Below are 15,754 nucleotides of genomic sequence, written 5' to 3' on the forward strand. Positions count from 1 at the left end.
AATAATTAAAACAATGGGTCTCATTTTTTAACTGCCTTTTCTAATATAGCAAAAGGGCTTGGAAAAGCACTGGGCACCATGGAGGTAAATGCCCCCCTCTTCAAGCCTGCCTCAGTGAACACCCTATTTATCCAGCTAAGCCAGGACAGAGTAGAAAGAGGAAAGGAGAAGGAGGGTGGGAGGGAGAGGGATTTATGGGGAGCCCACTGTGGCCGGATATGGGCCAAGCACTGTCCCACAGGCAGCCAGGGAGTATTGGGTGGGATTCTAAAGCTAGGTGAAATAAGCTAGATACAGATACAAATACTGCATGATCTCACTTTTCTGTGGAAGATAAAATCATCAAACTCATAGAAATAGAGTAGAACTGGTGGTTGCCAGCGTTTAAGGAGAGAATGGGGACGTGTTGGCTGTAGAGTACAGAGTTTCAGTTATGCACAGTGACTAAGTTCTGCAGATCTAACATATAGAAAATGTGACTCTAATTACCAGTCCTGTTTTACACACATGAAATTCGCTGAGACGGTAGATTTTAATGGTTCTCACAACAGAAAGTAAAAAAAAAAAGAAGGAACCCACCTCCCAGTTTCTCTGTGCTGAGGCAACCCATGTGTAACTTTCTTGTGCTTTTTCAGAGACATTTTTTTGCATACATTACTGAACGTTTATATTTATTTTTTAGTCTACGTTGTCCACTTTATTTATAGTAGTCTTCCATACCTGCTGCTCTGTAGCTTGTGCTTTTCCTTAGTAATACATGTTGGAGATCAAGAGCCTTCTCGTTCTTTCCTGCTACCACAGTGTTGCATTGTGAGACTCTGCTGAAGTCTATTTGCCTGGTCCCCTGTGACACACACTTCAACTCTTTCTAATAGTTGGCTAGCGCAAACGAAGCTACAATGATTGACATACTACAATTTGCCCGAGGATGAGTATATCTCTAGGACAACTTCCTAAAAGAGGAATTGCTAGGTTACACACAGGTGCATTTGTGATCATGAGGATCCATCTGCCCAGTTGTCCTCAACAGGGCTTGGACCAGCCTCCACTCCAACCAGCACTCTAACACTGTTACCCACACAGTATCTTGTACATCTTTTAATCGTTGACAATCTGATAGGCAAAGAATCAGACTATGCATTCCAGGCCTCTACTCGTTTCCTTTGCATTTCCGCACCTCACTCACCCTTCTCCCTCTGATCAGTGACCTTCTATCTAATCTGAGCACTGCCTCAAGGCGTTGTTTCTGGGGGGACATCTACAGTTCCCACAAGCTTGCGAAACACTCCCACAGCACTTTGTTCTTGATCTGTTACTGTACCTTCCACATTCTGTTTAAGTGTCTATCTCCCTGACCATGAATCTCTCCAGGACCAGAATCTTGACTTGCTCACCTTGGTGTCCTCAACACCTACTAAGCTTGGCAGCTATGTACTTGTTTAATGAATTCGAAAAATATTTCAGTTGCATATCCATTGGTAACAAAATTAGCAAACTAGATTTTTGCAGTCTGAAGGAACTTCTCCTCTCTGACACACTTGGGTGATGCCCTGCATTCTGAAATCTCTCTAAGTCAGGACGCTTCTCTGCTTTGCCACGAACACCCATTCCTCACAGAGAACAGGGAGATGGTGACTAGGAAAAAACTGTGGACTTGATCATCAGACCGGACTCTGTACTTCCTAGGGATGGTTTGGCTTTGACTTCAGCATGCCCGTGAGCCAAGATGGAAAAATACCAAATCAACTGTTGTCATGTGCCAAGCTTCAAGGGAGCTCATTCCATCCAGGACTTGACTAGAAAGGTGTTAAAGCTTTAATATCTCAGCCATTGAAAACTTCCTCTGATCTTCCATGCAAATTTGTGTTGCTAAAATAAAGGGTTATATTACTGCCAGATAGAACAAGCCAGATTGCTTTTAAATGAAATTGTGGAGCTTGTTTGTACACTAAATATGAATTTTAGGTTCATGAAAACAACTCCTGACAACTCTGAAAAGGAAATGAATGTAAATGTATTACCAACTCTGCCCATTTTTCTCATTTATGCAATGTGTCTTCCTCTGGCCCACCTTTCAGCTGGATTAAATGAAGAGGAATGATGATGTATCACATCTACTTTCCTTAATTTCATTGTTTCTCATCATAAGCAATTTATATGAGGACTGACATTAATTAATTCAGCTTCATTTATCATGTAGTTCAACATTTAATCTAGTCCCGTGCATCAGATAAGAATATAGTATTCTGAATTCTGGAGTTCTTACCTTGAGTGAAAAAAGAGGTCATAAATCTAAAACAGCACTTGTGTCTCTTTTGCTTGCTACTCCATCAATTACAGGTAGATACTGGCTTCCGGAAAGTTCAGGAGAGACAACCATCAAGATTGATGGGCTTAGACCTAACGTGGAGATGTGTGACCAGTCTCTCAATGCCTAATGACCCTCAAAATAAGAAGCTTCTTCTGAGGAGTATTTATCAGAAATTCTAGAAATCTTCCGTTTGAGTCAGCACTAGTTCTAATATTTCTTCTGATTGTGTTGTGGAGTCCTGTTTTTGATCCCCAATCTATACCAACACATTCTGATTGTACAGCTTTGGAGGGCCAGCTAAGGGGCCAGGGTCCACAGCACTTTCTGTTACTTGGAATGGCACCAACACCGGCCCGTTTGCCTTCTCCACAGTCTTCTCACCTGGAGTTCAGAACGTGTGGCCGAGTGGTCATGTTTTATGTGAACGGATAGCTTACCAATGTTCTAATACTGGAGTCTGCCTTTCTCTTTACTTTTTTTTTATGGGTCCATAGCTTTGGCTTTGTCACCCCACCTGACTCAGGTTGATGTGTACTCGCAAGGTTCTCCTTCGCTCTTGCAATCTGCCATGGTTCCACGTTAGGGTCTGAGGCCCACCCCCTGTACTCCAGGCTTTTGGCTAGGCCTCTGATTTCTGCTGCCAGCCACATTCCAGTTTCCTTTCCTAATTTGCCACCTGGGGAGAGGATATCCTCTAAATCTCTGAGACCGTCGACACTGGCTGTTAGCCTTGACCTGTATCTCTCACCATTGTCCCTGAACACCTGGTTCTAGGTGTTGGGTGTACTTCTTCCCAATCTTAGTGTAACAATGTCTGCCTCTCTCTGCCCCTCCTTAGCACCAATAGCCTCAGAGTTCATCCAGACCCTGTTCTGTTCATCTTCTTTTGCTGAGGTTAAGCCATCTTTGTTCAGTGATACTGTGATAGATGACAAGAGTCCTAGCTAGTGGTACTCTTACAAAAATTTTTTATCTTTAACTGTTATTCCCCCAAATAAGACATGTTCAATTTGAAAACAAAAAACAATAAAGGGGTAGATAAAGTAAAACATGGAGGGTCTCTCCCTACAATAACAGTCCGTCCGTTTCCCCAAAGGTAAAAATTAGGTAAAAGTATCTGCAGACCTTGTATTATGTATATACAGAATATAAATAGATGAACATACATACATAGAAGATATAATATGGCGGGATCTTCAATCTGTTGTTTCTCACTTAAACCTGTGTAACAATCCATGAACACTAGTATCCCATAATTTCTATGTACTGCTTTCTATGTAACCATGATTCTGTTGATATATTTAAACTGAATCCAATTTTTCAGCACTACAAATAAGGAGGTGTTATATATTATTATGTCAAATGGTACAGATATTTCCACAAGTTAAATTGTTAGGTATACACGTTTAAAATTTTGATAAGCACTAAAAAAATTATTTTACAAACATTTTATAAAAACTTGCATTTCGGGGCTCCTGGGTGGCTCAATTGATTAAGAGTCTGCCTTCGGCTTAGGTCATGATCCCAGGGTCTTGGGATCGAGTCCCGCATCAGGCTCCCTGCTCAGCGGGGAGCCTGCTTATCCCTCTATCTCTGCTGCTCCCCCTGCTTGTTCTGTGTGTGTTTGTGTGTGTGTGTAAAATAAATAAATTAAATCTTTAAAAAAAAAAAAACCCTGCATTTCTACAATAGTGAATGGCAATGTTCATACCCTCCCCAATATTGAATACTTTCTATCTTTTATCAGTTCACCAATCTAGTGGGTGAAAAATGATATCACATTGGCATTTTTTAAAATTTTGGGGTGAATATTTTTTCAAATGTTTAACAGTTATTTCTATTTCTTCTTCTGTGCATTATGTCTATTTGACCTTTATTTTTACATTTTTATATTGTAAGTTTTTTTATAAACCATAATTTGGATATTATTACTTTTTAAGATATTACAAAGATTTTCTGCTAATCTGTTGTTCACTTTTTAAAACTTTATTCAGAATATATTTTGCCAAGTAGTGGCTTTAAATCTTTACGTAGTTAAATCTATTAATCTTCATTTGAGGCTCCTGGATTTCATACCATTCTTTAGAAAAGCTGTTCCTGCCCCAAATTATAAAAATGTTCTTTATTTCCTCTAGACCTCATAGTTTTGTTGTATGTTTTGTGCTATAATTCATATTTGTATATAGTGTGAGTAAGGGATCTTACTTTACTTCTTCCAGAATGAAGAGATCGCTATCCAAGTACAATTTACTAAATACACTGTTTCCGTACTGATTTGTAATAACAGATTTTGTATTCTAAATTCTAAATATATATGACTCTGTCTTTGTACTTGTTTCTGGTCCATGGATCTACTTACATATTACTACAGTGTGCTTTACGTGAACCCAAGATTAAATGGTTCATGCTGTATTAAGAGATATTAAGGTTGCCCTTCATTTATATTTATATCATACTAATGAATACAAGTTTAGTACTCTGCAAAAATTTTTAAAAGAGGGTTTGAAAGTGGTTTTCCTTAACACTAGTCCTTTGGGATCTATATTAACTTCAGTAGAGCATCAAGAAAATAAGTTTTGTGAATCTAAAATTTGAGGACGATTTAAAAGATTTATTGTCCAGATGCCCTAGAGTCTATCAAAAGATCCTCAAGACATGTATCATATGACCTCACTGATATGAAGAATTCTTAATCTCAGGAAACAAACTGAGGGTTGCTGGAGTGGTTGGGGGTGGGAGGGATGGGGTGGCTGGGTGATAGACATTGGGGAGGGTATGTGCTATGGTGAGCGCTGTGAATTGTGCAAGACTGTTGAATCACAGATCTGTACCTCTGAAACAAATAATACATTATATGTTAAAAAAAAAAAAGACAAAGAAGATAGCAGGAGGGGAAGAATGAAGGGGGTAAATCGGAGGGGTAGATGAACCATGAGATGTGATGGACTCTGAAAAACAAACTGAGGGTTCTAGAGGGGAGGGGGGTGGGAGAATGGGTTAGCCTGGTGATGGGTGTTAAAGAGGGCACGTTCTGCATGGAGCACTGGGTGTTATATGCAAACAATGAGTCATGGAACAGTACATCAAAAACTAATGATGTAATGTATGGTGATTAACATAACATAAAAAAAAGATCCTCAAGAGTTCCATTCATTTATTCATTCAGTTTACATATATTGCACATTTACTATATACCATGTATACTGTATTAAGCACAGGAGAGACAAAACTAGACATAGACCCTGCCCCCAAACAATTTACAGCCTCATTAGGGGACACAGAAATATAAATAAGTGTTGGTTTAAAAGGTATGATGAAGGTAAATACAAGATAGAGTGGTGACCCGAAGTGAGAGTGGATGAGCCCAGGGGAGGGGAAAGGGGACATAGCTGGGTCCTAAAGGGTGAACATGAGCTCACCTGGTGGCCGAAGGCAGGCCAGGGGATCCAGCAGAGCCAGCGTGGACACAGGGACAGGCCACTGGAGCCCTGAAGTAATGGCGAGGGCTCCCAGGGGCTGGAGGAGAGAGGAAGAGTGGGCTGGAGCAGCGGATGATGCTGCTGGAGAGAAAAGCAAAGACAAAAATCATGAAGGGCTTTTGAACCTCAACAATGTAAAGAGACACAAGAATTATTTTCACAGGATGATGAAAGTACCATTTTTACATTTTGAAAAAATCACTTTGGTTGAAGTATGGACAATAGATTAAACGAGAGTGAGATTAGAACCATGGAGACATTCGAGAGATCATCGCAACATCCGGGCAATTGTGAGATGATAGATAGATAGATGGATAGATAGTTAGATAGATAGATGATACAGTGATAGACCTATGTATGAAGTGATGTATCTATGTATACGGTATATCTATACATGTATCTGTAGATAGAGAGTTGTTTACACATCATGTAATGGGTTAAATAGCCACGTTGTTTTCCCTTCAAGCCACCTTAATAATGATTCATTAATTAAAAAGGCAAAATAATCCATACATACTCTGATAGCCTATTAAGACATTTTTATTGATAATGGGAGAAACCAGCCAACAGAGTATGTACACTAAACAGAAAGTTGGGCAATAAAAGTGGCTTACAAATAAATTCCAAGAAAGATTTTTCTGAGTTATTAAAATAAGGGAGACTTAATCTTGGGCTACATTTTAAAGTCCATCCAACTTAATCTTCTTCCTGACTAAAATTTTGAGAGAGGCCATCTATCCTTTTGAGGACTAAAACATGATTTTAGGTCTAACCAGTTCCAAGCGATGGCTCTAACTGTGGTATGGGGTAACTGGTGAGGTAAACAGTATTCTTCAAGTAAGGAACTCCAATCAATCAGATAGGGGGTAGGGAGTGTTTCCCACTTACACAGCAGAGGTCTGGAAGCCAAGATGCTTAGAAAGAGTTCGTCCCTATTTCTCCCAGGACACAACCCACTGTCCCTCTGCATTTCCTTATGGGCTGAAAAAGAACATGTGCATTTCCTATTCTCTTAGAAATTTTCATCTTTGTCTTTATCCAAATTTATATTGTATATTCATTTAGTATCGAGTTGATCAATTAATATTTGGAGAGGATCAAAGAAACACCCCTGATCTGGTTGTAAGACATAGAAGAAAGCCCAGATCCTGCTGGAAAGTTCTCAGTGGTCCACGGGCAGGTGTCATCTATCTCAAGATACAGAAGCTCACAGAAATAGACTGAGACTGGGAATTCCAGGCTAAAATGAACTGGGGAGTCATTGGGTCCATCTGGTTCTTCTGTCTTTCCCGAAGATGGCTCTGTCCCTTGTCCTAGGATGTTGTTGTTATAGTGATAGTGTGGAGGAGGAGGAGGGGAACTGTGACAACAGAGTGAAATACCAGGTAAGAGAGCTCTGGGAATGTTTGTTTGTGCTTATTTATCTTGCTCAAGTCTTAAGACGAGCATAGCCTGCTGCCGCCATGAGGCCAAGATCTGGTGTTGGCTCTTGTCCTCCATGTCCCCGGCTCTCAGGCATTCTTGCTGAGTCTGTACCATGGTGTCTGACTCATTGTACTCACTTTTGATGGTTTTTCTTTCAAGGTCCATCATCCCCTGATGCTATCTCGCTTCCATCATGAAACAATCCATCAATCTTTGTCTGTTTATGCCTAAACCCTATTTAGAAACAGAGTGTCTGTGCAAAATAAGGAATCCGCCTGGATACTGGTGATGTTCTGTCCTCCGCGCTCCCCCAGCAGCATGTCCAAACCTGCGCTCCACCCAGACAGGATCTCCACCATGTGCACAGAGCACCCAGCACAGCTCCTGGGGCACGTTTTTAGTAGATTCTAGGATAAGGGAAAGAAGTAGATAAATGTCTCAAAACACCAAACCGAAGATACAGAAGACAAAAGAGAGAAAGAAGACAGCTGTACCAACAAGGAAGGACAGTTCCAGTACACCTAAGCTCACATGCTTTGATGTGTGTGTGTGTGTGTGTGTGTGTGTGCGCGCGCGTGTGTGTGTATACTCATATGCACAGATGTGTGTGGGCCATACAAAAGGGACCAAAAAATAACCATCAAGCACTCTGAAAAAAACTAGAAGGAGCTTATTTTGCAAAGCCAAACACAACTCTAAATTATACCTGAGATCTTGCTTTTAGAATTTTGCCTTAAGGGAAAAAAGTTCATATTTTGCATTTCTTTTGACTTGTTCTCCTTAAATGTTTTGGAAATCTGTAAAAACACTTTTAGAATGAGCTTGGTGTGTCCCAGTCACGTGCAAGGCACAGTATTGGCATCTTTACCTGAAATATAGAGGGTACTACAAGCAGCAAAAAAACAAATATGTAATACAGCTCTAGTCTGAGGCAAAAGAAAGTAAGTAACACCAAGAGCATGTGGGGGTCGGGGGGCAGGTGGTCAGAGAAGGGAGCGGTCTCAGCTCGAGGGCAACAGATATGACCATGCATGACCATGGTCTCCGAGAACAGCAGGGCTCAAGCAGGCAGTGCCGGCAAAACAGGAGGACTTGTATGTGACTGTGGACCTCAGTTGGTGGGTTTGGCTTGATGCTTGTCAGCTCTGCAGAAGGTCCCCAAAAAGCCTCTTGGCCCAAGTTGGTTATCAGGCTGGCTGCAGGAAGGGAGAATTCCTCCTGAGTCTTGGTACTATCTCAGATGAGGGGTCAGGGAGGGTATTTGCAAGGTGTGGGGGTCTGGTTTTAAGTAATTTAAGGTAGTCTTTTATGATGGATAACTAATTTTGGGTAATACGTTTTGTGACATAGTGGTTTAGAATGAACAGTTCTTGAGAAGTAAACTTGGCTAGTAAGAAGCCGTTTGCCCAGATGAGCAAAATCTCTCCTTCCATAGCAGAGCTGTTCGCCTGGATAAACACACTCTTTGTCTTAAACCAATCAGTTGATCAGTGTCTAAGGATTTGTGTGGAAATCTCCCCCTTGGAGAGGCCCTCAATTCACAATTTGTGTGGTGGACTCAGCTCTGTGCTTCACAGGTGAGCCAAGAGGAGGCAGGGATGTCAGTTCCTTTGTTGGCGCTTTGGGACCGGGTGGAAGGTAATGGGACCTGAAGCCTGAAGGTGGGTTGTTCCAAGGCATGATAACATAACTTCCGGGTGGCAGAATGAACTAGTTATAACCTATTTGAAATCTGTAGATTTGATCCCTGCCATGTTGCTAGCTTTGACCACTTGCTCTCGATTTACACTGCTACAACCCCAAGTAGAGTTTTCTCTGTGCTTTTCCTGGAATTGAAGTCTTTCAAATGGTCCCTTGCTCTCCGGGCTTTCTCTTCCACATGTCCTACTAGAACACCCAGATTAATTGTGTCAACATATAACTTGGGCCATATCACCCCCTGCCCACCAGCTTAACACAGCTATTGAATTCCAGTAAGTAACCTCTGCTAGGTCCTGACCCTCCCCAGCTCCTGCACTGCCCTATGTGTCCACAGGCACCTGTCATGCCTTCGGATCTCACCCTGAGGTCTGACGCCTGGCCTTCAGACTCGGTGAAGCCTCAGAGCTGGAGGACACTGTAGACAGGGCCTGGCCTCCAAGTTAAGGGGAAGGGCGTAATTTACAAAGGCACACTCTATCAAAGTCTGTGAAAGAGTCTAAAATAGAAATCAGAGCAAGACGCTTAGGGTTTAGTGGACTTTAGATTTTGTTTTCTTTCTTTCTTTTTTTATTTATTTGAGAGAGAGAGCGTGCACACACTGCAGGGGGATGGGAGCAGGGGAGGGCCAGAGGGAGAGGGAGAAGCAGACTCCCTGCTCAGCAGGGAGCCCAACATGGGACTGGATCCCAGGACCCCGAGATCATGCCCTGAGCCGAAGGCAGATGCTTAACTGACTGAGCCACCCAGACGTCCCAGATTTTGTTTTCTTTAAAAGTGGCTTTCTAAGCCATGTGGTCTCAACGTATTTAAAACAACAACAACCTGGTTTCAAGAAAGGTTGTGAAGCGCATGAATTTGCTTTTGATCTTGTCTACCTCAGTTTCTCCCTCAGTATATATGAAATTCTAGGGGTGCGACAACTACTTTGCTGAGCAAGGACTTTTTGCCAGCCACTTGACCAGGTGCAGTCATTCAGTGCCCCCTGGGACCAGTATAGGTGGCTATTACCCTCTGCATGTCACAGATAGGGAGCCCGGGAGTATGTGAATTTAGACAATGAGGCTAAGTTCTCCCTGCCAGCGAGTGCCCTGCTGCCTTTGGGAAGCTACATTGGCAACCCCAAACTGTAGAGGGTCCCGTGGCACCTCCACCTCACTCCATAGCAACTTGCCCCCAACCTCTTCTTCCTGTGCCTTCCTCGGGGGACCAGCTTGCTCGTGTTGACCGGCTATGGCGCCTTGGAGAGGCCCTCAATTCACAGCTCTTCTCCCCCAGCTCAGCAATATCGCTATCAGACCGCTAACCACTACCAACACACTACTGAGACGGTTCCTCTCTCTTCCGCCACCGCCACCACCACCTTTGGCCCCAGTGATGAACACCTTATCTGGTGTTCAGCAAAGTCAGGCTCAGCAAAGCGCTCAACAAACATGACGACATTGAATGTTCCCAGCAAGCCTTGTGCACGTGGCGCTGGTGAGGCATTTAGAGACGTATTTCCGTTTAAGCCATTAATGGGTTAAATTCTTCCATTTTTCTTGCAAGCATTTAACTTCATTTGCACAGAAGCTAAGTGTACTGTTTCTGGTTCTGACAGATCTTGCATCTCAAAGTTTTCTTGCTGCTTTCCCTTGCATCAGTGGATTTTCCCTAACCCTAGGGAAAGCACAGGCCCACTTCACTTTGGAGAGCCTGATTTGGACATAATCTTTGCGCAATCATGAACGGTTCCTTCTTTCATTTCCAAAAGCATTGGGTCATCCTACCTAAACCCGCCATTGCAGCTAAGGAGAAAGAGCACATGTTTTGCAAGGTGGTAAGACTCAACGCTGCTCCCAGAAAGCCTTGCCCAGAGGGGCACCTCTGCAGCCAGCAAGTACATCTGGCTTGCTTTCTTCTCCTGGCCCAGGTGGGGCTTTTTTCCTAGGAGTGATGTTGGCTGTGTATGCTGAGTGGCTTTCTCCATTCCTAGTGGGTCACACCAGCCCAGGATAGGAGGGGGCTATAATTTCTCTTTGTAGGATGAAGAAGAAAATGATGTGATTTGCAATCCATACTAAGCAAGACAAATAGCCAAAGAAACACGGGAGTTTTCATGGCCCAGATCAAGATGGATTTCCCTGCTGAAGTAAAGCCTTCCTTAGAATGCATTCATCAACAGCAGTGTGCAGGCTCCTTCTGTGGGGTGAGGGAGATACAGGACTTGATTTGGAAATTGCAGTTTGGGCAAACATTAAGAAGGTTCTGTTTTTTAAAATTCCATATGCAATTAGAAAAATGTGGTATTGTGCTATTGAAGAGAAATTACTCCCTGATTAGGGGTTCTGGGGAAGAAAGGGTTCCCTTAGAGATGCTCTGATTGGATAATAAAGCAAAGTCAAAAATATTTTGAGGGAAAAAAATGCTCGCTTGGAGACGATCTAAATGGATACTAGTATCACTATGTGCTTGTCAAACAAATAGGTATATTATGAGACGTTTACACAATGGGGCTTCCCATGACACAGACTTTCTTCTCAGGAGTCACCTGCTACCTCATAACGGATGCATGTCTAATTAGTGTGGTCTTAACACCAGCTCCTGCGGTATCGGGCAGATGTAGTTGTTCTGTTTCATAGATGGGGAAACTGAGGCTTGGAGAGAATCCCAGATTCTCCACTGTGAACTCAGTTAGGGAGGGATCCATGTAGACACTGAAGCAAGTTGCTCGAGCTTCTGTTTCTTCATCCATAAAATGGCCATTATAACACCTACCCCGTGGAAATAATAAAGGTGATGAGTGGCTTAAAGCCCTCCCATGGGATCTGTCCTGCGAGGGTGTGGGTACTCAAGCACTGGTAATTGACTTTGTAGCTACCTCTGTGGTCCTCCCCTCCTCTCCTTCACCATCACTGACCTTCTGTGGTAGAGAGCAAAATTATCCCGGGTCTAGCAGGAAAGCCTAGAAAAGAAGAGTTTTCTCCTGGCTTTGAAGTCCCTCCCCCAGGATGGTGAGCTGCTCAGAGGGAAGGGACCACATGTGACCCCCATCTGCATGTCCTTCTCCAAGCCCAGGTAAGGCAGAAAGAATCGCTGAGTGCAGCTGACTTGTTATGTGGCAAATCAATGCCACCATCCCTCCCTCTGGCCTGGCCTGTTGTTTGGCTGTGCACACTGGCCACCCAAAGTAGGTCAAGGGCAGACTCCTTCATTTAGCCAGGCTCTCTGTTGACCTCATTTCAGGTTGGGGTCAGACATCACTCACAGTTCGGCCTCATCCAAGAGCATTTCAAATGGCTTGTCGATCTCCAAGCTTATACCTTACTACTATAAAAGAAATTACACTGATGCTCTATGGGTACATTTCAGAACATTTTTCAGATTTCAGATTACAACTTGTCACCATGAGATTTCCCAAAGAGAAGAAATAGAGAACTGTATTATTAGTTATAGTCTTTTTCATTGCCCCAAACCAGAAAAACAAAGAATTGTTATTACTTAGCCTACCTTAGAAAAACAGAAATGCATTTTTGAAAATTTTATATTTAACCACTTGAACTTACTTGCTAAGGAAATTAGGCCAGTCAAGTAGATCCTTTACATTTACATTGGCCCTCTGCTGTGTCTATAAATAAATAGGCAAACATTTGTCAGGAAATGCTCTAAAATGCAGACATTCAAATGTACATTATTCTTCACAATAGTCCTCTTGAGACACCGGACACTGGTTCCTTCAACCCTGTGGTCCCAGGGATGTGTGGAAATTCCTTTCTTGGGATCTACCTTAGAAGTCAGTCTATAAATTGCACAAGAAAATCAACCTCAATTCCAGCCTTAGTTTTCAACTCTGTCTGCAGTTCAGATCTACTGGGGAGCTTTAAAACCCAAACCAGGGGCGCCTGGTGGCTCAGTCAGTTAAGCGTTTGCCTTCGGCTCAGGTCATGATCTTGGGGTCCTGGGATCGAGCCCTGCATCTGGCTCCCCACTCAGCAGAGAGTGTGCTTCTCCCTCTGCCTCTCCCCTACCTCCATTCGTGTTATCTCTTTCTCAAATAAATAAATAAAATCTTTAAAAAAAAAGATTAAGTATTTAAAAAACAAAACAAAACAAAGCCAATGACTATCTCACCGCAAAGCAATTAAGTAAGCATGGCTGGGCATTCACAACTTAGTTTCTAACTTCTCAGGTGATGTTAATGTGCAGCAAGGATTGAAAATTACACCTCTTCTTTTAACAAACAGATACACCCAGTTTCTCTTTGAATGATTTTTCACACTTCCAAAATTTAAATCTATCACCAAAAGACAGAAATGTATACCTTAGAAAATGCACACCAAAAAAAAAAAAAAAAAAGTGCTATAGTTTCCGAAAGCAACTCCCAAATTGTTTGGAACCATGGGATCTTATTAGAATAAACACGTACCTTCTTAGGGGACCATTTAGAAAAATACAAAACCTGTCACTTGCTCATTCATTCTTCCATTAATGAGCATTTGAGTTGTTAAGTTTTTGGTAATTGTAAATAAAGCTGCTATAAACATTTGTGTGCAAGTCTTTGTACAGACATATGTTTTCATTTATTTGCATGAATACCAAGGAGGAGAATAGCTGAGTCATAAGACCAATTATGATAAAAAATAAAAGCTATGTGTATTAATGTACAATTACAAGAAATTGTCAAATTGTTCTCCAAAATTTAATTTTACTCTCCATCTTGCAGTGTATGAGAGTTTCAGGAACTCTACTTCCTTGTCGACATTAGATACTTTTAGGCTTTTTGATTTTAGCCACTCTTAAAAGTATAAAATTTGATGTGATTATGGTTTAAATTGACAGTTCCATGATGATTAATGATACTGAACATTTTTTCTTGTTTTTATAAGCCATTCATGTATCTTCTTTTGCAAAGTGGCCAAATCTTTTGCTCGTTTTTTAGGTAAACTTTTTATTTTGAGATAATTGTGGATTCACATGCAGTAGTAAGAAAGAATACAGACGCCACATGTAACTTTTACCTAGTGCACCCCACGGTAACATCTTGTAAAAATATAGTACAATATCACAGCCAGCTACCAACATGGCTACAGTCCTCCCATCATATTCATTTGTGTGTATGTATTAGCTATACATGATTTTATAACACACATGGGTTCCTGTATCCAGTGTCACAGTCAAGACCCAGAATAGTTCCATCATCATGAGGATCCCTCATAACCATATCCAGCCATCCCTAAACTCTGCAACCATGAATTAGTCTCCATTTATAAAATTTGTCATTTAAAAAATATTGCAGAAATGGAATCATACAGAATATAACCTTTGGGTTTGTTTTTTTTTTTCACTCAGCATAATTCCCTAGAGATTCATTCAGATTGTTGCTTCTAGGGATGCCTGGGTGGCTCAGTCAGTTAAGCCTCTGCCTTGGGCTCAGGTCATGATATCAGGGTCCTGGGATTGAGTCCCGCATCGGGCTCCCACTCAGCGGGGAGCCTGCTTCTCCCTCTGCCTGCTGCTCCCCCATTTGTGCTTGCGTGTACACTCTATCTCTGACAAATAAATAAATAAAATCTTTTTAAAAAAATTTTTTGCTTGTATCTATAGTTTGTTCCTTTTTTTTTTTTTGTTAAGTGGCATCCATGACGTGGATGTACCACAGTTTGATTAACCATTTACTAACTGAAAGATATCTGGGTTGTTTATGGTTTTTCACTATTCTGAACAAAGCTGAATGGATGATCATTCGTGTACAGGTTTTTTGCCAGGTCATATGGTCATTGTATGGCTAGCTTATAAGGAACTATAAACTGTTTCCCAGAGTGGTGGTATCATTTTACATTCCCACTAGCAATGCAGTTTCTCTGCACATTCACCGACATTAGGTGTTAACCATTTTTTATTTTAACTATTCTGATAGGTATGTGGTGATATATAATTGTGGCTTTAGTTGAATTTCTCTAATGGTTAATGATGTTGAACATTTTTTCATGTGCTTATTTTCCATCTGTATATCCTCCTCAGTGAAATTTCTGGGTGTTTTTTTCCCCCTATGTTTTAATGGAAATGTTTAGGCTTTTGTTGTTGAGTTTGGAAAATTCTTTATATATGTTCTAGATAGTAGTTCTTTGTCAGATGTGTGATTTACAGATATTTTCTCCCAGTCCATAGCTTGTCTTTTTGTCCTCTTAGCAGGGTCTGTTACAGAGCGAAACTTTTTCACTTTGATGAGGTCCAATTAACCCATTTTTTCTTTTATGGATTGTGCTCTTATTGTCAAGTCTAAGAACTCTTTACTTAGCCCTACATCTCAAATAGTTCCTATTTTTTCCTAAAAATAGTTTTACATTATATATTTAAATCTGTGATCAAATGACTTAATTTTTATGTAAGTAATGAAGTTTAAGTCAAGATTCATTATTTTCTTTTGTCGTTTTTTATTGAGTTGTTCATTTTTTCTTGTTGAATTGTATGTGTTCTTTATGTATTCTGGATACAACTCCTCTGTTAGATATATGTATTGTGGATATAATTCCCAATCTATTTTTTTTAAGATTTTATTTATTTATTTGACAGAGAGAGACACAGCGAGAGAGGGAACACAAGCAGGGGGAGTGGGAGAGGGAGAAGCAGGCTTCCCGTGGAGCAGGGAGCCTGATGCGGGGCTTGATCCCAGGACCCTGGGATCATGACCTGAGCCAAAGGCAGATGCTTAATGACTAAGCCACCCAGGCGCCCCCCCAATCTATTTTTTTAACAGTATCTTTTGATGAACAGAAAATTTTAATTTTGATAAGGTCTGATGTACCATGATGAAGACTATGGTTAGTTTTTATTCAGCTAAGAAATCTTAACTTACTACAAG

At 41.4% G+C, this 15,754-nt stretch overlaps 1 protein-coding gene across 1 annotated transcript in view; it reads right to left on the minus strand.

Annotated features, from left to right (window-relative positions):
• The window catches only part of MTNR1B (melatonin receptor 1B), a 37,409-nt gene that overhangs the window by 4,967 nt on the left and 16,688 nt on the right, over window positions 1-15,754 (minus strand). Inside the window, exon 4 of the mRNA XM_025893960.2 lies at window positions 5,731-5,871. Coding sequence (XP_025749745.2) covers window positions 5,731-5,871 — 141 coding nt within the window. The remainder of the gene's footprint in view (window positions 1-5,730; window positions 5,872-15,754) is intronic.

Source organism: Callorhinus ursinus, unplaced genomic scaffold (assembly GCF_003265705.2).
Source record: "Callorhinus ursinus isolate GAN/ISIS: 27379988/994484 unplaced genomic scaffold, GSC_fseal_2.0 scaffold76, whole genome shotgun sequence".
Lineage (NCBI taxonomy): Eukaryota > Metazoa > Chordata > Mammalia > Carnivora > Otariidae > Callorhinus > Callorhinus ursinus.